Below are 23,123 nucleotides of genomic sequence, written 5' to 3'. Positions count from 1 at the left end.
TGGAGCAAACCATTTGTGAAAACACGGCATGGCACACTCCTTGTGTGCCATGCCAAAGTCACTGCATGTACTATATGTAAGTCACCCCTACAGCAAGCCTTGGAGCCTTAAAGCAGGGTGTATTATATTTTATTTGAGGATGTATATGCATGACCAGATATGCCCCTGTGATGTCTAGTTCTATTACTGGATGTTGCAAGTGAACAGTGAAGCCATTTTAAGGTAAGTACTGGGCACTGGTCATTACGAGTTATCCAGCTACATAATGGCTTCACTGAAACCTAAGGTGTTTGATGTCCAACACCTTGTCTTAATGAACCCCTACTGATGCCAGTAGTGGATTTATTATGACATGCACCCAGAGGGCCCCTTAAAGGTACTGCCTGAAACCTACTCATCTTCTAGTGCTGCTGGCTGACTGGTATCGGCCAGCCTGCCACCAAAGACCGGTTTCTGACCCCCCTGGAGGTGCGAGCCTGGGCTCTCAGAGGCCAAAGACAATGCCTGCTCCGGAGAAAGGTGTTATCACCTCCTAGAGCAGGATGGCTAGTAAATCAGCGTATCTGGGCTGGAGGCTTCAAAGCCTCTGCTGCCCTTTGATATGCGACCATGGCTTCTGCTGACCTAGGAAATGTCATCGCCCCTGCCCTGAGGCCCATTTAGCACCAAGACAGGTGCGTAATTAGCTATGCAGTAGGCATGTTGCACCTCCAGGCTAGTCACACCCATAAGGTGGGCTGCCTGAGGTGCTCTATGAAGGAAGGGTTTCACCATCTTGTTTTTGGTGGAATTAGGAACTCTGGGACAGGATTATGCTCACCACCTATAGGAAGTGGTAACCTGCAGGGTGTGGTCACCCCAGGGTAAGCAGCCCATTGGGTACTATCCTACACCCCCCTTAATGCCCCTAAATTCAGCATTTAGGTGGCCCTCTGACACTAGAAACTTAGATTTGTCTGACTACAAGAAGAAGAAAGACAAAGAAGAGCCAACCCGCGCAAGAATTGTGGACTAGCTGTGATGTTTGGGCCCAAACTATGCCTACCTGCTCCTGTCCCAACAACCGCAAAGACCGTACTCGTCCTGCAGCTGTGCATCTTCTCCCAAAACCTCAGAAGCCTGCCAGCATTTTGCCAACCACACAGCATTTCCCTTGGAGTGAAGGAGACACTTCCCTGCATCTGTATGCAGTAACCGCAACTGTATGGTTCCTCATTTTGCTGACCATCGGGTTCAGCGAGGAAGCAACTTGCCAGGAAGAGGATCCCAAGTGTCCAAGACTGCAGCCCCACGACCCATCCAGTCCTCGAGATGCTGCACCTGCCCGTAACCGCCCTGCACCAATAGCCAGGGTGCCACTGCCAGTTGCAAGCACCAAGACTTGCTGAATGTCCAGCCAGACAACACCGCCAAGACAGACCTACCGATGTGGGACATAAGCATCACCATCATTAAGTGGTCCTGTTTTGTCCCCCATCTCAAAGTTGAATTAAAAAGTGGTAGCCTCCAACGCAAGTGACACGATGGACAAAACACCTCTGCACCCGAGCCCCACAGTCAGACTCTAAGCCTAATGACGGTGCTCCCTTGCTCCAGAGACCCTCAGTAGCTGATGGCCCTGTTGGGTTCTGCCGGATTGGTCACCCAGACATCACTTACTGCTTTTTTCTGTCACAGGTTTCGCCACTGACTTCAGCAGTAGCGATCGAGACTACCCTTGCGAGCAGCACCTCTGCACCTGAATATCCCAGGCCCAGTAACCTGAAACTGAGGGTGGTTCTAAGGACCTTGGCCCCTATTTGCCTTAAGTCCAGAAGATCAAATCTGTAAGTGGTTTGCAAGTGACCCTATGTAGTGCATGTTTTCCCCCATAAGATAACCGCGTTCGAGGCTCATGCCTCAGATTTGACAACTGTATTTACTATACACTTAAAAATCGCTAACTCGAAAGGTACTTACCTGATCTTGGTGTCTAAATTAATATAATAATCTGTTATTTTTCTAATTTGGTCTCAAGTTTCTTCTTGAGTGTGTGCCTCATCTAGTGACTCTGTGTGTTAAAAAAATGCTTAACACTACCCTCTGATAAACCTGAACTGCTCACCCATACCACCACAAAGAAAGCATTTGGGATTATCAATTTAAGACCTGTAAGCCAATATGGGGCGAATCGACTATCTGCAGGTGTACCCCTAAATGGTTACACTACAAAGATAGCCAGCTTCCTATCGCATGTTTTACATCTATTCTTCCTCCACTTGTACTCACGGGTCAGCTTTGTGACAGCATCGTATGGGGAGGGATCATTTAGGGACAAAGGTCTTGTTGTGGGACACCTATAGCACCTAGATTGGACACCCTTATTTTAGCCCATGTCTTGTGCCTTTTACAGTCACATACATTTTTATTTGTTTTCATACTTTAAAGCATAGCCTGCTTTTAGCTAGTTGTTTTTATGTTTTAATCGGCTGCCTCTTTCTAAGAAGACAGAGTTCCCCCTGCACATTTTATCAGCCATTGCACTCTGTGGCTCGTCCAAAGCCGTTATGTACAGCGCAGGATATACTAACTTGTGTTACCAGCCCAGGAGCCAGTTCCTATCCACTAGACACATCAGTACATCAGGCCTGTTCTTTGAACTCTGTATTACATAGACAACATACAGGCCTAAGGAAGGTAGAGAGCATTCCAGTCATGGACAGTCTTGGGATGCCTACCACACTACAGACAGATTTGCTGATCCTGGTGCTGACTCTTCAGCTTCTAGACAGGACTGCCATCCAGACAACAGACAGCCCCCTCCTATACTATTCAGGTATGGGATTGGGGTTACTCCCTTAAACCAGGACAGGCAGAAGGGTTACAACCACTATGCTCTCAAATCTAGACATTGGGCTTCGGTAGGAATCTCTAGGCTTTCTAGAATCATACAAAATGGTGGTGTTGTTTATCTTCTATATCTTGGTTGTAATGATGATTACTGTACAGGGATGGGGAAATCATTTCGCCCGACGCCCGAGCCATGTTGATTTTTACAACGGGCAATAAGATTTAATGTCTATTTTTGTCTGACGGACAAGTAGACATTAAATCAGTAATTAGCTGTGAGTGTTCGGGCTTTGTCAGTCTGTACTCTCCTCCCCTGCAGCAACTCACTCGAACAATCTGTTTACCGCCCTCTCCAAACACTCTGTCTCCGTGGTGGGTAAACAGGAACGAAGCAAGTGGCTGCCATGACAGAGCAACACACCAGAGGAGACTGAGGTAACGGCTGCTGGGTGGAAAAAAGCATGCTGTTTGTGTTTTACTTGTCTGCCTGTGTAAGCATTAGGCAGGGTAGGCCATTGTCATTAAACATATGTACTACTTGTAATGACAATGGCCTGCCCTGCCTAATGATCACACAGGCAGCAAGGTCCTTGTTTAACAGTAAATAAAGTGCCTTGCTCCCAGTGTGATCATTACGCAGGGCAGGCCATCGTCATTACAAGTACGTACATATATTTGTGTAATGAGGATGGCCTGCCCTGCCTAATGCTCACACAGGCGGACAAGTAAAACACAAACAGCATTCTTTTTTTCCACCCTGCAGCCGTTACCTCAGTCTGGCCCTTTATTTACGGCAAACTATTTTCTACTTTAAATTGAATTTAATCTACTTGTGTTGTTTAATGTTTATAAACTCAGTCATTAGTGGCACCAGTACATTTGTAATTTGTGTACAACCCTTATAAAAAAAGACATTACATTTAGGAGACACTATGATTTTGCTAATTTCTTTTAAGCAGAAAAACGTATAAAAGAAGCTCCTGAATATAGTATGTTAGGCGGAGCTAGACAAAGCTGAACAAGCATCTGGCCCAAACACATGGAAGTAGAGGGGAAAGAGCAGGTGAGGCGCTGGACACTTTCCACTGGTGCTTCTGTCCATTACGGTTATAATTGATATTCCTGAGAAGGGACGTGGGGCATTCTGGGTTATACATAACAAGTCCTGTTTTTTAATACAGAATCATTTAGGCAGCTTTTAAGCGCTCCCTATTTTTGTAGACAAGAGAACTATGGCTCATCAACAGAGTTAATTTACAGAGATGGCTCAGTGAGATGCCCGCTTGTCTCTGATTGGAAGTCACAATTTCAAATTCCTGCAAGCCCGACTCAGCCTTTCATTCTTGGACATAAAATAGATACGGTAAACAGATCCAACAAGCAGGTGCACAGAGAAGATTGATCAGCGTCCGTTTTGTTTTGCCTTTGCTTACATATTGAATAATTAATGCAAATTTTTTTGCTATGTAAAAATTTGGTGTAACATCAAAGTGGGCTTGCGCAAACATTCAAAATGACGGAGGTCAGGAAATGTGAAAATCTGGACAAAACGTTCTGCTGGGATTTGCTCAATTTCCTCTATTTTACTTTGTCGTTGTTCATCCTGTGACGTCAGTTCAGGGTCAGATTTAGCACTGGTGGCGCCCTGTGTGACAGACTTTTTTGGTGTCCCCCTCACCTCATGACCACCTCTGATTCCCTCACTACCACACGGCCCCTCATCTTTCCAATGCCCCTTTTCACATGCATTAATTTGTTTGAAAGCACTTGTAAAGGCTCTGACTACTTATCCACTTAACTATGACATAAAATACAAATCTGTGCTTTGAACCAGGCATATTAACCCTCTATGCTAACTTTATGACTGCCACTAGAGAAAACTCCCAACTCTCTCCCTAGCAGGAACATTAATCACAAGAGGTATCTTTCTTAAGCAGTCAATTATACATCATTTCTAATGGTTTGGATTTTTTTTTAATGGTAACATGGATGGTAGATTTGAATCCCATTTAGGTAAGCTTGTCCTTTTCCAAAGCCCACATCTGTATTCTTAGTGTAAATCTTTTCTTGGCTTCTAGGTCTACTCTGCAGCCAGTGTAGCACCAGACCTAGTGCGTTCACAACTTGGCAGGAAACTGAATCACTGCAAACCATAGCAGCATAAAGCTTCATTGCAGCAGGCTGCCTCAACCCCTTGTTCTCTGAGAGTTTGGAAAACTGTCTCTAGATTTACTGGAGTCTCCTATGTGAAAGGCTTGTTGCAACTGGCTCTACATTTCTGGACTGTGAGCATAAAACTGAATCAAGTAGACTCAGACTTGATCACTTTGTCCTGTTGACAGGCAAATAGGTCTCAGCAAAGTCTTTTCAACTTTGGATTCAAAAGAAGTAACGACACTGATAAAGAAAAGCCAGGAGAAGGAAACCAAAAAGAACCAACTGAGGTTCCGTGTTGTACCACCCCACATAATCCTAACCTAAACAAGAACAAAAAGTATGATGCTGAAAAAAGAAAACAAGTTTTTCAGTCTCACTGGGTGGAATCCTGGCCATGGCTAGCCCTGAAGAAAAGTCAAGAAGGAGAAGGACCAAAAATGTACTGCACTATTTGCCAACAATATCCCACTGTAGCAGTCAGCTATTCAGGTTCAGGTAGAAATGCATTCTTAAGTGGATGTGACCATTTGCGCATAGAACCAATTAGAGCTCATGAAAATAACAAGGCAAATATGACATCTGTTTCATGGCACCGCAGGAAAAGAAAGAAACGGCGCTGCAGTCTCAGACTCTTAGAGTGAGTACCTCAAATTTCAGTCCCCCTACAGAGCAGCCCCTCATCATGCAAGCACTGCAAAAGCCTAAGCAGAGAGAAAGAAAGAAACTGACCATCTTGTTTAACAATGCTTACCTAATTGCAAAACAAGATAAACCATTCTCAGACATGGAAACCATATGTAGGGCTATGAAGAAAGCTGGAGTCGATATAGGCGAAAATTATACAAACCGTGAAAAAGCCTCAGAGTTCATAAGATGTGAGGCAGATATACTTCGACAGGACATCAAAAAGATAGTTTCACATTCTCGCCTAGTTTGTATTATTGCGGACGGAAGCACAGATAGTGCCATCATTGAACAGGAAACTGTGCTGCTGAGAGTAGTCAGTGATGGGAAAGCCTACACTCTATTTGCAGATCTTGTTCCACTCCACTTGAACATGCACATGCTCATGGTGTTCTGGATGGTATAGCTAAAGGAATCCAAAGGTTATCTTTGGATGTAGTAGGTATGAGGTCCACAGAATATCCAGGCCCATCACTAGTAGATGTCAATTTTGAGGGTGCTGTAGTTATGATGGGATCTAAGGGAGGAGTTGCAGCACTTCTAAAGAAAGATATTCCTTTTCTTCTACCATTCCACTGTGCAGCTCACAAACTACAGCTTGAGATTCTAGACATTGTAAAATCCAAACCCTCTATTTGTCAGTTTGAAGAAACTTTTAAATGGATTTTCTAATTTTACTGGTATAATCCTAAGAGGCGAAGAGATGTCAAAGAAATTTCAAGAATAATTGATGAAAACTTTGCACATTTCACTGATATTAAACAGGTTAGATGGGTATCCAGCAAAACCAAAGCTTTGGTAGCCATGCAACAAAACCTGCAGACAGTGGTTCTACACCTGGGACATGTTGTAGCTGGGAGTAATAATTCTGCTGCTAAGGCAAAAACGTACCTTTCAACTGTAACTAGCTTTACATTTATAAAAAACCTATTCAGCCAGAGAGATGTTCAGAAGCCATTGTCTCAGCTTTCAGAATTCTTTCAGTCTAAGGAACTGCTTTTATTGCATGTTCCACGTGCTGTAGAGAGGTGTGCATTGACCCTAGTAGGCCTTAAGAGTGAGTTGGGTGAACACACGCAGCAGTTTAAAAACTGTACCACCCTGAAGAAAAAAAAGTTTGGAAACATTTCTAATGATGGCTGGGAATGAAAATGTCACTTACCCAGTGTACATCTGTTTGTGGCATTAGTCGCTGCAGATTCACATGTTGAGCACAGTCCGCTGCCTGGTGTTGGGCTCGGAGTATTACAAGTTGTTTTTCTTCGAAGAAGTCTTTTTTTGGTCACGGGACCGAAGGACTCCTCCCTCTTCGGCTCCATTGCGCATGGGCGTCGACTCTATCTTAGATTGTTTTCCCTGCAGAGGGTGAGGCTGGAGTTGTTTGCTATAAATAGTGCCCATGCAATGGAGTGAATACGTATGTACATAAAAAGTTTATAATAATTATTTACAAATGTACAAATGTTTAAGATTTAAGATTTACTTCTAAACGGCTACAGGCTTCCCGGGGAGGCGGGAGGGCACATGTGAATCTGCAGCGACTAATGCCACGAACAGATGTACACTGGGTAAGTGACATTTTCAGTTCGATGGCATATGTTGCTGCAGATACACATGTTGAGCATAGACTATAAAGCAGTTACCTCCCCTAAAAGCGGTGGTTTAGCCTGTAGGAGTTGAAGTAGTTTGGAATAATGTTCTTAGTACAGCTTGGCCCACTGTAGCTTGTTGTGCATTTAGTACATCTACACAGTAGTGTTTAGTAAATGTATGAGGCGTAGACCAGGTTGCAGCCTTACATATTTCGCTCATAGGAATGTTTCCTAGAAAGGCCATTGTAGCACCTTTCTTTCTGGTTGAGTGTGCCTTTGGTGTAATAGGCAATTCTCTCTTGGCTTTAAGATAGCATGTTTGAATACATCTGACTATACATCTAGCAATGCCTTGTTTAGAGATTGGATTTCCTATGTGTGGTTTTTGAAAATATATGAACAGTTGTTTTGTTTTCCTGATTAACTTTGTTCTGTCAATGTAGTACATTAGTGCTCTTTTGATGTCTAATGTATGTAGTGCCCTTTCAGCCACGGAATCTGGCTGTGGGAAGAACACTGGTAATTCTACTGTTTGATTTAAATGGAATGGTGAGATTACTTTTGGTAGAAATTTTGGATTTGTTCTTAGAACTATTTTATTTTTGTGTATTTGAATAAATGGTTCTTGTATGGTAAATGCCTGTATTTCACTTACTCTTCTGAGGGATGTGATTGCAATGAGAAATGCGACTTTCCACGTTAAATATTGCATTTCACAGGAATGCATGGGTTCAAAAGGTGGACCCATGAGTCTTGTTAAGACGATGTTAAGGTTCCATGAAGGAACTGGTGGTGTTCTTGGTGGTATAATTCTTTTTAGCCCTTCCATGAATGCTTTAATAACTGGTATTCTAAATAGAGACGATGAATGAGTAGTTTGTAGGTAAGCAGATATTGCTGCGAGGTGTATTTTTATAGATGAAAAAGCGAGGTTTGCTTTTTGCAAATGTAGTAAGTATCCCACTATGTCCTTTGTAGAGGCATGCAATGGTTGGATTTGATTGGTATGGCAGTAGCAAACAAATCTTTTCCACTTAGATGCATAGCAGTGTCTAGTGGAAGCTTTTCTAGCTTGTTTTATGACCTCCATACATTCTTGTGTGAGGTCTAAGTGTCCGAATTCTAGGATTTCAGGAGCCAAATTGCTAGATTCAATGATGCTGGGTTTGGATGCCTGATCTGTTGTTTGTGTTGTGTTAACAGATCTGGTCTGTTGGGTACTTTGACATGCGGTACTAGTGAAAGGTCTAGTAGAGTTGTATACCAAGGTTGTCTTGCCCATGTGGGTGCTATCAGTATGAGTTTGAGTTGGTTTTGACTCAATTTGTTTACTAGATATGGAAGGAGAGGGAGAGGGGGAAAAGCGTATGCAAATATCCCTGACCAACTCATCCATAGAGCATTGCCTTGTGATTCGCGGTGTGGGTACCTGGATGCGAAGTTTTGGCATTTTGCGTTTTCTTTTGTTGCGAACAAATCTATCTGGGGTGTTCCCCAAATTTGAAAGTAATTGTTCAGAACTTGGGGGTGAATTTCCCATTCGTGGACTTGTTGGTGATCTCGCGAAAGGTTGTCTGCTAGTTGGTTTTGGATCCCTGGAATAAATTGTGCTATTAGGCGAATGTGGTTGTGAATCGCCCACTGCCATATTTTTTGTGTTAGGAGACACAATTGTGTTGAGTGTGTTCCTCCTTGTTTGTTTAAATAATACATTGTTGTCATGTTGTCTGTTTTGACAAGAATGTATTTGTGTGTTATTATGGGTTGAAAGGCTTTTAACGCTAGAAATACTGCTAAGAGTTCTAGGTAATTTATATGAAATTTTGTTTGGTGTACGTCCCATTGTCCTTGAATGCTGTGGTGATTGAGGTGTGCTCCCCACCCTGTCATGGAAGCATCTGTTGTTATAACGTATTGAGGCACTGGGTCCTGAAATGTCCGCCCTTTGTTTAAATTGTTGCTGTTCCACCATAGAAGCGAGAGGTATGTTTGGCGGTCTACCAACACCAGATCTAGAAGTTGACCCTGTGCTTGTGACCATTGTGAAGCTAGGCACTGTTGTAAGGGTCGCATGTGTAGTCTTGCGTTTGGGACAATGGCTATGCATGATGACATCATGCCTAGAAGTTTTAGCACAAATTTTGCTTGTATCTTTTGGTTTGGAAACATAGCACTTATTACCTTGTGGAATGCTTGAACTCTTTGTGGACTTGGAGTGGCAATTCCTTTTGATGTGTTGATGGTTGCCCCTAGATATTGTTGTGTCTGACACGGTTCGAGGTGTGACTTTGTATAGTTGATGGAGAAACCCAGTTTGTGAAGGGTTTGTATGACATATGTGGTGTTGTTTGTGCACTTTCTTACTGTGTTGGTCTTGATTAGCCAATCGTCTAGGTAAGGAAACACATGTATTTGTTGTCTCCTGATATGTGCTGCTACTACTGCTAGACATTTTGTGAATACTCTTGGTGCAGTTGTTATTCCGAATGGCAACACCTTGAATTGGTAATGTATTCCTTTGAATACGAACCTTAGGTACTTTCTGTGAGAAGGATGTATAGGTATATGAAAGTACGCATCTTTTAGGTCTAATGTGGTCATGTAATTTTGATGTTTGAGCAGTGGAATGATGTCTTGTAGTGTGACCATGTGAAAGTGGTCCGATATGATGTAGGTATTTAGTGTCCTGAGATCTAATATTGGTCTTAATGTTTTGTCTTTTTTTGGAATTAGAAAGTACAGGGAGTAAACTCCTGTGTTTTTTTGTTGTACTGGTACTAACTCTATTGCATCCTTTTGCAGTAGTGCTTGAACTTCTAGTCCTAAAAGTTCTAAATGTTGTGGTGACATTTTGCGTGTTTTTGGAGGGATGTTTGGTGGGAATTTGTGGAATTCTATGCAATAGCCATGTTGGATTATTGCTAGTACCCAATTGTCTGTTGTAATCTGCTGCCAAGATTGGTAGAATTGGCTTAGTCTTCCCCCCACTGGTGTTGAGTGAAGGGGTTGTGTGACTTGAAAGTCACTGTTTAGGTGGAGGTGTTTTTGGAGTCTGGAATCTTCCCCTACTCCTTGGGAATTGACCCCCTCTATATCCCCTGAAACCTCCCCTTTGGAATGAACCCTGATATGGTGTGGTTCTTGTTTGTTGGCTGGTGGTGTCTGTGGGTTGGCCACGAAACCCCCCTCTAAATGGAGTTTTTCTAAAAGAGCCTCTGCGGGGAGTAGAGTGCGCCCATGGCTTTGGCCGTGTCTGTGTCCTTTTTAAGTTTTTCAATGGCTGTGTCCACTTCAGGGCCAAAAAGTTGTTTTTCGTTGAAGGGCATATTAAGGACAGCCTGCTGGATTTCAGGTTTGAACCCTGAAGTGCGGAGCCAAGCGTGTCTCCTTATGGTGACAGCAGTGTTGACTGTTCTTGCTGCAGTATCGGCTGCGTCCATTGAAGAGCGGATTTGATTGTTTGAGATCGTTTGTCCCTCTTCAACTATTTGCTGCGCCCTTTTTTGGTATTCCTGGGGAAGATGGTCTATGAGAAGTTGCATCTCATCCCAGTGTGCGCGGTCATATCGGGCTAGCAGCGCTTGAGAATTTGCGATGCGCCATTGGTTGGCTGCCTGTGATGCGACTCTTTTTCCTGCCGCATCAAATTTTCGGCTTTCTTTGTCCGGAGGTGGGGCGTCGCCAGATGTATGGGAATTTGCTCTTTTGCGAGCTGCCCCTACTACTACGGAGTCAGGTGGTAACTGCGAAGTAATAAACACTGGGTCTGTGGGTGGTGGTTTGTATTTCTTATCCACCCTTGGGGTGATGGCTCTTGATTTTACGGGCTCTTCAAAAATTTGTTTTGCGTGCCGTAACATCCCTGGTAGCATTGGGAGACATTGATATTGGCTATGTGTAGCCGAGAGGGTGTTAAATAAAAAATCATCCTCTATAGGATCGGAATGCAGTTGGACATTGTGGAATTCTGCTGCCCTAGCCACCAGTTGCGAGTATGAGGTACTGTCCTCTGGCGGTGACGGCTTTGTGGGGTATGAATCGGGATCATTGTCCGGCACTGGGGTGTCGTATAGGTCCCAAGCGTCTTGATCCTGATTATCTTGACTTATAGTAGTTTGCGCTGGTGAGTGCATTTGTGGCGGTGTTTGTGCCGGCGATGCCTGTTGTGGTGGAGAGGGCGGAGGCGTGACTTTTTTAACCACTTTGGCTTGTGGTTGTGCGTCATCCTTGAGAAATCCGATCCTTCTTTTTCTCATTATTGGGGGAAGGGTTGATATCTTCCCTGTGTCTTGTTGGATGTACAGTCTCTTTTGTGTGTAGTCTGATTCTACACTTTGGAGCTCTTGTCCAAATCTGTGCATCTGGCCACTTATTCCTTGTTCCTCTGTGTAGGAAGGAGGTGTGGAACTTTTCGGCGCCGAGAGAGAATCTTTTTTCGGCTTCGGTACCGACTGAATTTTTGTGGCTTTCGGCAGTGTGTCTCGGTGCCGATGTTTTTCGGTGCCGGCATCTTGTTTTTGCTTCTCGGAGCCGCTATCTCGGCTCCGAGGTTGCTCCATGGCGGTCCCTCGACCGGAGTCGGGTGTCTTCGCTATGGGCGTGCCCTTTTTCGGCGCCTTCGACGGCTCGCCGGTTTTATGGGTCGAGCCATGGCCTGTTGGCAGTGGCGTCCCCTGGGCTTTTGTTTTTTCGATGGTTTTTATTTTTGACGTCTTACTCACTGTTTGTTGTTGTTGTTCGACGTCGGAGTCTCCGGATTCTGAGTCCGGAACCGAGAATGTTTCCTCTTCGTCGTCGAAACGTTGTTTTGTCGGCGTGGACGCCATTTGTAGACACCTGGCTCTTCGGTCCCGGAGTGTTTTTCTGGACCGGAAGGCTTGACAGGCCTCACAGGTATCCTCCTTGTGCTCGGGGGACAAGCACAAGTCACAGACCAAGTGCTGATCTGTATAAGGATACTTACTGTGACATTTTGGGCAGAAACGGAACGGGGTCCGTTCCATCGGCTTCGATGTCGCACGCGGTCGGGCCGACCAGGCCCCGATGGGGGATCGAAGCTACCCCAAAGTCTTCCGATGATCGGTGTCGATGTACCTAACTATCCCGATACCGAACGGAACAATACCGACGCTTTCTTCCGAGATTCTGACTAACTTTCCGAACCGAAACACGGAGCGAAAAGGAATACGTCCGAACCCGACAGCGGAAAAAAACAATCTAAGATGGAATCGACGCCCATGCGCAATGGAGCCGAAGAGGGAGGAGTCCTTCGGTCCCGTGACCAAAAAAAGACTTCTTCGAAGAAAAACAACTTGTAATACTCCGAGCCCAACACCAGGCAGCGGACTGTGCTCAACATGTGTATCTGCAGCAACATATGCCATCGAACAAAGTTATCAGGCTGCTGTCCACCAGCAGCAGCAATCCAAAGTGACAGTGAGCTAATTGACAGTGTAGTTAAGTACATTGATGAGAGGTTTGCAAATCTGAATTCCATGCCAGTTCAAGGATTTCCAGCATTTGATTACACTATGGCCAGAGAGTAGAGAGGAACTGTATAAATTTGGGCTCTCTGACATTGAGGCAATTGTTCAACATTTTGAAGTACTTTTCACCAAAGACGAACGGTTGGCAATTGTAGAGGAGTTTGTGAACTTAAAACCCATATGAAAAGCTTTCAGACCAAAGGCATTCCTGCCTGCATACTCCACCCTACTAGCAACAAAACCTTCTAAGTTGACTAATAAATTAAAGCTCGTGGAGATGATGTTCACATTTAGTGTGTCTACAGCAGAAGCTGAAAGTGTGTTTTCTGCAATGAATGTCATTAAGAACCCATTAAGAAAACGGTTAAATCAAGATGTTCTCCAAGATGTAATGCTTCTTAAAATGGAAGAGCCCAACTTTGAGGAAAATCACCCCAGCAGAGCTATTGATCTCTGGCTTACAACAGGAGGCACAAAGCATGTGTGCAGACATAAGAGGCCACATCTATCATAACTACTGAAGTATTATGAATATTGAGTCTTAGAGCAGCTTGCCATGCAAGATCATTTACTGCTGTATTCCTATACAATTTCTATACTTTGGGATAACAGAGATAATGTAGCTGCTTTTCAAAATTTTCTTTAACATCTTTACGAAGCACTGAATAGTTATTGGTTTAATACAACAAAATAAAAACATATTACATGTTTCTGTGTCAGCTCTTATAAGTGATGTAGGAAGTAGTGGGGCAAGTGGATTTTTCAGTCAGGACATGCAGATCTCATTAGCATTTTGTCCCTTGGCCAAGTAGATTATTTTAAAACTTCCACACCACTGCTGTATTAGGTTTCATCTGCTTTATTATTACAGTCTATACTTATAACACCAGGATGCAATTGATTGAATAAATGCACTGAAATTCAGATTGCATCTCGTGACCTGCCTTGGCATGTGTGAGTAACTGAGCGCAAGGGGTATGATCTGTTTCCACAACTTCCCTGAGGAGTCAGGTCTAGGTTGCCACAAATCACCTTATCCTTTCCAGGGTTGGGTAAGATACTGTGGACTAGCCAGGAGTTAGGCCGACAGCTTCCAAGCGGTGCAGGGTTAACTCAGTCTCCCATACTTGGTGGAGCTGCCGCCCTAGACATGCAGTCTTATTACCAATATTGGAACCGCACGACATTCTCAATAGGTATGAATCAAAGCCTTCCTCTAATGAATCTTTGTCCAGATCCTGCCATACAACTTATGCTGCCCCCTGATGTCCTTAGAATTGGTTGCTCATAATGTTCCTCCTCATCACTGAAAAGTACTTTCACTCCATCTTGAGGTGAAGGCGTGCAAGTCAGCCTGCTCCTTTTATCCATAACTACTCTCAATTGTAGTAGGGATTCCAAAGGCCTTGAATGATTCTTCAAACTCGTCCATTTCCTGTATCAATGGGGCCATTTCAGCACTGATTCAGTATTTTTTCCTTCTCAACATTACACGTTGGGGAAGCCTTTTTTTTTTTTTTAATAAAGATTCGGGCTGTCTTTCACCTTTGACTCCTTTTCGTTCCTCTGATTTCAATCTGCTTTGGAAGCTGTGTCCAAGTAGGAGTTAGGTTTGTACTGAATACTGTCTTTATTTTTCGACCCCTGGAACTCTTTAGGTTTTATCTTCTGTTCGACTGCCAGTGTTTTTGGCATCGAAGGAGTTTCTGAGTCCAAGATTTTCAGCTTTGTCCCACTGCGATCCTGTGGCACTGCTGGCATGCATTTTTACGCCTGCTGATATGATACCTTTTCCAGCATCTCTTCTTTCTTGAGATCAAGGAAGGTCTCCTTGACATTAAACCATTTACCCGGTGCCACTTCCGTTTTTTTGTCTCTCAACAGTTTAAGAACCTTATAGAAGCTCTGTTTGGACTTCATTATGACATAACGTGTGCAATGTTTTTTCTCTCTTACTTTAAGAGTTCAAGTGTGGAACCCCTCGCATGCCTTAGACACACTGGACCTATGTCCATATGCAGGCACCAACTGCAAACTATATGTTTGTCCTTCTAGGCAACTTTATGGGGGCATTGCTTGGAATTTCTAAAGAGTATCTTCCATCTCTAGGGGAAGCTTCCACACCCAACTGTACATTCTCCTACACGTGGTCAAAGCTCAAATGTAAAAACCTGTACTTTCAGTATTTTGTGGTGTCTTTCGTTCCCCCCCCTCCTCCCCATCCCCCAATTCCATATTCTTTTTGGCTATTTCCTGTCCCTTTTTGGTGGGTTCCACTTTCTTTCAGTGCTGTCTTGTATGATTTGTGACCTGGAGCTGTAGAACGCTCTTCCAAACCAATAATGGCCTTTGTCCGACATTGCATGGTGATGGAATCACCCACCTTCTGGTGAATGCTCTAGGTCTGGTGGTATAACAAGGGAAATTTCCGGACACGATGACTAGATAGTTGAACGAGGCAAAGCCTATGAATCTAGCAAAGATACACGCTGCAAAACTTGACTGTTTCTTTAGCCCAGAATTGGTAATTCGGTCCATACCTGTGTGTGTCAAAGAGCCACAAAGGATTTACTAGGTTGGATTTACATAACAAGTGAAAAAACATTACACTCCTCCTCGTCCAGTAGATGATCTGTTGGTCAAGCCCACAAATGTGCCACTTCATACCACCCCGATTCACCTACAAACTCTGCAGAACAAACCTACAAACTCTGCAGAGCAAAGGCACAGACATGTTATGCCCAATGTCCTCATAAAAGAAGCCTGGTGGACTCCCACTCTCACAGCAAATAAATTATACTTGACAATGTTGTTAAGTTTTTCAATCTTCAAGATAAACAAATTAAGAGAACTCTTTCCCCAGCAGGAATAAAATATAACTCCAAAGTCCTGTTCACGCTATAGAACACCATCAAGTTAAATCAATGGTGGATATATTTCACATAACAAACTATCAATCCCCGAAGGATTGAGATGATGCTAGATTACTGACAACTGCTCTAGAGGCTCTTCTGAAGTGCTATCAACGAGCAGGTGCCACCCAAAATGACACGGCTGTTAAAAGTAGAACAGATATATTGTCTATCTTCTGAGACCTGAAATGCCTTGACATACATTTTGCTAGAAAAAGGGACACAGTTTTACTAATAAGAATATGATGGTGCACGATTAGATGGCATGGTTGAGATGGCAAGTACCTCTGTACAACTTTGGCAATGAAATCATCAGTACAGATTAGTGCGTCCGATAGACCCTTATAAAGCTTGCAGTTCACATGGGTTGAGTTCTGAACATCCATCACCACTGCAAAATAAAAAAAAAAGAAAGAAAACACAAGATGACAATCAGCAAAATGTGAATAAAATGGTGTACACACATTCTCCCCTCTCCCCTGGCGTCCCTACTCAACTTTACTAATGCATCATACTCTACCAGATACATGTCTTCAGCAAAACACTAGCAGACCAAACTTGAATGGAAAATATATTTAACATGATAATATTGCTTTTGTTTGCTTCAAGGATCTAATCTCAATTCTCACGAAGAATAATTGAAACGTGAAAAGATTAGAGATCAAAGCACATTCAATTAGAGTTTCAAGATGAGGAACGATTCTGAGGAAGTCTGACCAGCTTGTAAAAGCTCTGTTAGGACATCTGTTATGATCTTTACTGATGGGAAATGGCGGTCCAGAATTTCAACTGCTCTTCACATGAGCACAGAGAATGAGCCAGATTCCTGTGTGAAGGAGCAAGGTGGGCTGTGTGGAGAAGTGTGCAGCCCAGCGGCAGAAGGAAAATGTTACCGACCAAGTAGACATCGGTTCCTGGCATGTAGTGCTGTAGATTCACATGCTTTGCATAAGTCCGCCATCTAGTGTTGGGCTTGGAATGTTACAAGTTGTTTTTCTTTGAAAAATATTTTTGAGTCACGAGATCAATGACTTCTCCTCTCGGTGATTGTGAGCATGGGCACTGCGTCCTTTGTTAGATTGTTTTCCCGCAGGCGGGTGAAGTAAAGAATGTATGTGTGTGTATATGTACATATATGGAAAATGTTACTTACCCAGTAGACATCTGTTTGTGGCATGTGGTGCTGCAGATTCACATGCTTTCAGTAAGTCCGCCATCTACTGTTGGGCTCGGAGTGTAACAAGTTTTTTTTTTTTTTTCCGAAGAATGTTTTTCGAGTCACAAGATCAAGTGACTCCTCTCGGTGATCATACGGATGGGCATCAAGTCCTTTCTTAGATTGTTTTCCCACAGGAGGGTGAAGTAAGGAGTGAAGAAATGTAGAAGTAGATATATGGAAAATGTCACTTACCCAGTGTACATCTGTTCGTGGCATGTTCCAATGCAGATTCACATGCTATGCATAGTCCTGCCATCTAGTGTTGGGCTTGGAGTGTTACAAGTTTTTTTTTCTTCGAAGAAGTGTTTTCGAGTCACGGGATCAAATGACTCCTCCTCTTCGGCTCCATTGCGCATGGGCATCGACTCCATCTTAGATTGTTTTCCCGCAGAGGGTAAGGTAGGAGTGATAGAGTATAAAGAAAAGAGATGTCCGTGCCAATGGAATAGAGATATATATACATATGGACAAATGAATGTTTTAACTTAAACGGCTACAGGCTCCCGGGAGGGCGCAAGTGAATCTGCAGCGGAACATGCCACGAACAGATGTACACTGGGTAAGTGACATTTTCCGTTCGATGGCATGTGTAGCTGCAGATACACATGCTATGCATGGACTACAAAGCAGTTATTCCTCCTATAAGCGGTGGTCAGCCTGTAGGAGTTGAAGTTGTTTCAAATAGTGTTCTTAGTACAGCCTGTTGTACTGTGGCTTGTTGTGTTGCTAACACATCTACTCAGTAATGCTTGGTAAATGTATGGGGTGTTGACCAAGTGGCTGCTTTACAGATTTCTGACTTTGGTATATTTCCTAAAAATGCCACTGTTGCTCCTTTTTCCTGGTGGAATGTGCTTTTGGTGTTACTAATAGCTGCCTTTTGGCTTTTAGGTAACATGTTTGGATGCATTTTACTATCCATCTAGCTAGTCCTTTTTTGAGATAGGATTACCAGTATGTGGTTTTTGAAACGCCACAAATAATTGTTTGGTTTTCCTAAATGATTTATGTAAGGAAATGCCTCCTTGGCATGGTTACCCCCTGACTTTTTGCCTTTGCTGATGCTAAGTTATGATTTGAAAGTGTGCTGAGGCCTGCTAATCAGGCCCCAGCACGAGTGTTCTTTCCCTAACCTGTACTTTTGTTTCCACAATTGGCACACCCTGGCATCCAGGTAAGTCCCTTGTAACTGGTACCCCTGGTACCAAGGGCCCTGATGCCAGGGAAGGTCTCTAAGGGCTGCAGCATATCTTATGCCACCCTGGGGACCCCTCACTCAGCACAGACACACTGCTTGCCAGCTTGTGTGTGCTAGTGGGGATAAAAAGACTAAGTCAACATGGCACTCCCCTCAGGGTGCCATGCCAACCTCACACTGCCTACAGGTATAGATAAGTCACCCCTCTAGCAGGCCTTACAGCCCTAAGGCAGGGTGCACTATACCATAGGTGAGGGCATAAGTGCATGAGCACTATGCCCCTACAGTGTCTAAGCAAAACCTTAGACATTGTAAGTGCAGGGTAGCCATAAGAGTATATGGTCTGGGAGTCTGTCATGCACAAACTCCACAGCACCATAATGGCTACATTGAAAACTGTGAAGTTTGGTATCACTGATGCCAGTGTACATTTTATTGTAACATGTCATTTTATTGTAACATACACCCCAGAGGGTACCTTAGAGGTGCCCCCTGAAACCTTAACCGACTACCCGTGTAGGCTGACTGGTTTTAGCAGCCTGCCACACTCCAGACATGTTGCTGGCCACATGGGGAGAGTGCCTTTGTCACTCTATGGCTAGTAACAAAGCCTGTACTGGGTGGAGGTGCTTCTCACCTCCCCCTGCAGGAACTGTAACACCTGGCGGTGAGCCTCACCCCCTTTGTTACAGCACCCCAGGGCACTCCAGCTAGTGGAGTTGCCCGCCCCCTCCGGCCACGGCCCAACTTTTGGCGGCAAGGCTGGAGGAGATAATGAGAAAAACAAGGAGGAGTCACTGGCCAGTCAGGACAGGCCCTAAGGTGTCCTGAGCTGAGGTGACTGACTTTTAGAAATCCTCCATCTTGCAGATGGAGGATTCCCCCAATAGGATTAGGGATGTGCCCCCTTCCCCTCAGGGAGGAGGCACAAAGAGGGTGTAGCCACCCTCAAGGCTACTAGCCATTGGCTACTCACCCCCCAGACCTAAACACACCCCTAAAGTGAGTATTTAGGGGATCCCAGAACCTAGCAAGATAGATTCCTGCAACCTAAGGCGAAGAAGGACTGCTGAGCTGACAAACCTGCAGAGAAGACGGAGACACCAACTGCTTTGGCCTCAGCTCTACCGGCCTGTCTCCCCACTTCAAAAGAACTGCTCCAGCGACGCGTTCCACAGGGTCCAGCGACCTCTGAAGCCTCAGAGGACTACCCTGCATCTAAAAGGACAAAGAACTCCTGAGGACAGCGGCTCTGCTCCAAGAAAGAAGCATCTTTGCAACAAAGAAGCAACTTTGAAAGAATACGCGTTTCCCGCCGGAAGCGTGAGACTTTGCACTCTGCACCAGACGCCCCCGGCTCGACTTGTGGAGAAACAATGCTACAGGGAGGACTCCCCGGCGACTGCGAGCCCGTGAGTAGCCAGAGTTGACCCCCCTGAGCCCCCACAGCGATGCCTGCAGAGGGAATCCCGAGGCTCCCCCTGACCGCGACTGCCTGCTTCAAAGACCCGATGCCTGGTAAGGACACTGCACCCGCAGCCCCCAGGACCTGAAGGATCCGACCTCCAGTGCAGGAGCGACCCCCAGGTGGCCCTCTCCCTTGCCCAGGTGGTGGCTACCCCGAGGAGCCCCCCCCTTGCCTGCATCGCTGAAGAGACCCCTTGGTCTCCCATTGGACTCCATTGCAAACCCGACGCCTGTTTGCACACTGCACCGTGCCGCTGAGGGTGTACTTTTTGTGCTGACTTGTGTCCCCCCCGGTGCCCTACAAAACCCCCCTGGCAGACTGGAACCGGGGCACCCCCTTCTCCATTGAAGCCTATGCGTTTTGGGCACCACTTTGACCTCTGCACCTGACCGGCCCTGAGCTGCTGGTGTGGTAACTTTGGGGTTGCTCTGAACCCCCAACTGTGGGCTACCTTGGACCCAACTTTGAACCCTGTAGGTGGTTTACTTACCTGCAAAACTAACAAACACTTACCTCCCCCAGGAACTGTTGAAAATTGCACTAAGTGTCCAGTTTTAAAATAGCTTATTGCCATTTGTGTGAAAACTGTATATGCTATTTTGCTAATTCAAAGTTCCTAAAGTTCCTAAGTTGTTTGTAAATCTTGAACCCGTGGTTCTTAAAATAAACTAAGAAAATATATTTTTCTATATAAAACCTATTGGCCTGGAATTGTCTGAGTGTGTGTTCCTCATTTATTGTCTGTGTGTGTACAACAAATGCTTAACAATACCCTCTGATAAGCCTACTGCTCGACCACACTACCATAAAATAGAGCATTAGAAGTATCTCTTTTTGCCACTATCTTACCTCTAAGGGGAACCCTTGGACTCTGTGCATGCTATTTCTTACTTTGAAATAGTACATACAGAGCTAACTTCCTACATCTGGGAGCTGTTGTTATTCCGAAGGGCAACACTTTAAACTGATAATGTTTTCCCTGAATTACAAACCTGAGGTATTTTCTGAGCGCTGGATGGATGGGTATGTGAAAATACGCATCCTTGAGGTCTAATGTTGCCATGAAACTTGCTGCTGGAGCAGTGGCACCACATCCTGTAGTGTTACTATGTGAAAGTGTTCTGACAGGATGTAAAAATTGAGGGTTCTGAGATCTAATATTGGTCTTAAGGTTCCGTCTTTTTAGGGGATGAGGAAATACAGTGAGTAAACTCCTGTTCTTATTTGATCTTGTGTAATACCCAGTTGTCTGTTGTAATGGGTAGCCAATTGGTGTGGAACCTTTGCAGTCTCTCCCTCCCCCCCACAGGTGAGTTGTGAGTTGAGAAGGGGTGGATTAAGTCACTGCTTTGGCTGTTGAGGCTTGTTTGGTTGATTGATATTTTCCCCTGCCTCTGGGGTATTGGCCTCTGTAAGTGCTTTTGAACCCACCTCTTTGATATTGAAGTTGGTAGGTTGACTTTGTTTGTGAGGTGGATGCCTCAGGTGTTTGGGTTCTAAATCCACCTCTGTATTGGTGCTTACAAAAGGACCCCCTGTATTGCGTTGTATACAAAGCACCCATGGCTTTAGCGGTGTCCGAATCTTTTTTCATTTTCTCAATAGCTGTGTCTACCTCTGGCCAAAAAGCAGTTTTTGGTTAAACGGCATATTCAGGACCACCTGTTGAATTTCAGGCTTAAATCCTGAAGACCTAAGCCATGTGTGTCTTCGTATAGTGACAGCAGTGTTGATTGTTCTAGCTGCTGTGTCTGCAGAGTCTAGGGCTGACCTGATTTGGTTGTTTGTAATAGCCTGCCCTTCCTCAACTATTTGTTGCACCCTTTTTTGTTGGTCTTTGGGGAGATGTTGTATTATATCCTTTATCTCATCCCAGTGGGCCCTATCATATCTAGCCAACAACGCTTGGGAGTTGGCTATCCTCCACTGGTTGGCTGCCTGCAATGCCACCCTTTTGCCCGCAACATCAACCTTTCTGCTCTCCTTGTCTGTTGGGGGTGCATCCCCTGATGACTGCGAGTTTGCTCTTTTCCTGGCCGCGTTTACGACTACAGAGTCAGGAGGCAATTGTTGTGTAATAAAGGCAGGATCAGAGGGAGGTGGCTTATACTTTTTCTCCATTCTAGGAATAATGATCCTAGCCTTCACCGGCTCTTGGAATATTTGGTCTGCATGCTTTAACATGCCTGGAAACATGGGAAGCGACTGATAGGTGGTGTGTGTAGAGGATAGTGTGTTAAAAAGGAAGTAATCCTCTAAGGGCTCAGTGTGCATGGCAACATTGTGATAGGATGCCGCCCTAGCTATGACCTGAGTATATCCTGTACTATACTAGGGTGGTGATGGCTTAGAAGGATAGCAGTCTGGGTTGTTATCTGGAATGGGATCTGGATCATACAGATCCCATGGATCCACATTGTCTTGCTGTAGGAAGTTGGCATTGTATATACTACTTCAAAGTAAGAAATAGTGTTCACAGAGTACAAGGGTTCCCCTTAGAGGTGAGATAGTGGAAAAATTAGATAATTCTAATGATCTATTTTGTGGTAGTGTGGTCGAGCAGTAGGCTTATCACAGGGTAGTGTTAAGCATTTTTTGTACACACACAGGCAATAAATGATGAACACATCAGGCCAATAGGTTTTTATATAGAAAAATATATTTTCTTAGTTTATTTTAAGAACCACAGGTTCAAGATTTACATTAAACACCTTAAATGTAAGGTACTTCACTTAGATACTTTAGGAACTTTGAATAAAAGCAATACCATATACAGTCTTTGTAAAAATGGCAATAAGCTATTTTCAAAGTGGACACAGTGCAAAAATCAACAGTTCCTGGGGGAGGTAAGTAAAGGTTAGATTAGGAGGTAAGTAAAACACTTCAAGTCTTAGTTCTGGGCATAGGCAGCCCACTGTTGGGGGTTCAAGGCAACCCCAAAGTTACCACACCAGCAGGTCAGGGCCGGTCAGGTGCAGAGATCAAATAGGTGCCCAAAACACATAGGCACCTATGGAGAACAGGGGTGCTCCGGTTCCAGTCTGCCAGCAGGTAAGTACCCGCGTCCTCGGGGGGCAGACCAGGGGGGTTTTGTAGAGCACTTGGGGGGGACACAAGTAGGCACACAAAACACACCCTCAGCGGCACAGGGGCAGCCGGGTGCAGTGTGCAAATCTGGCGTCGGGTTTCAGTAAGGAAACAATGGAGGGACCCGGGGGTCACTCTAGTGGTGCTGGCTGGCACGGGGGTGGGCTTCCCAGGACAGCCACCACCTGGGCTAGGCAGAGGGTCGCCTGGGGGTCACTCCTGCATTGAAGTTTGGTTCCTTTAGGTCCTGGGGGCTGCGGGTGCAGTGTTAGTTCCAGGCGTCGGGTCCCTTGTGACAGGCAGTCGCGGTCAGAGGGAGCCTCTGGATTCTCTCTGTTGGCATTGCTGTGGGGGCTCAGTGGGGTCGTTTCTGGTTACTCACGGGCTCGCAGTCGCCGGGGAGTCCTCCCTGAGGTGTTTGTTCTCTGGATCTCGAGCCGGGGGCGTCGGGTGCAGAGTGTGAAGTCTCACGCTTCCGGCGGGAAACGTGC

General features: G+C 44.8%; 1 protein-coding gene across 2 annotated transcripts in view; it reads right to left on the bottom strand.

The window, feature by feature from the left end:
• MED1 (mediator complex subunit 1) overlaps nucleotides 1-23,123 on the bottom strand; it is a 489,425-nt gene that overhangs the window by 64,703 nt on the left and 401,599 nt on the right. For both annotated transcript variants that reach the window (XM_069237453.1, XM_069237452.1), the window contains exon 17: nucleotides 15,946-16,051. In XM_069237453.1, coding sequence (XP_069093554.1) covers nucleotides 15,946-16,051 — 106 coding nt within the window. The remainder of the gene's footprint in view (nucleotides 1-15,945; nucleotides 16,052-23,123) is intronic.

Source organism: Pleurodeles waltl, chromosome 6 (assembly GCF_031143425.1).
Source record: "Pleurodeles waltl isolate 20211129_DDA chromosome 6, aPleWal1.hap1.20221129, whole genome shotgun sequence".
Taxonomy (NCBI): domain Eukaryota; kingdom Metazoa; phylum Chordata; class Amphibia; order Caudata; family Salamandridae; genus Pleurodeles; species Pleurodeles waltl.
This window is presented reverse-complemented; position numbering and strand designations above follow the sequence as displayed.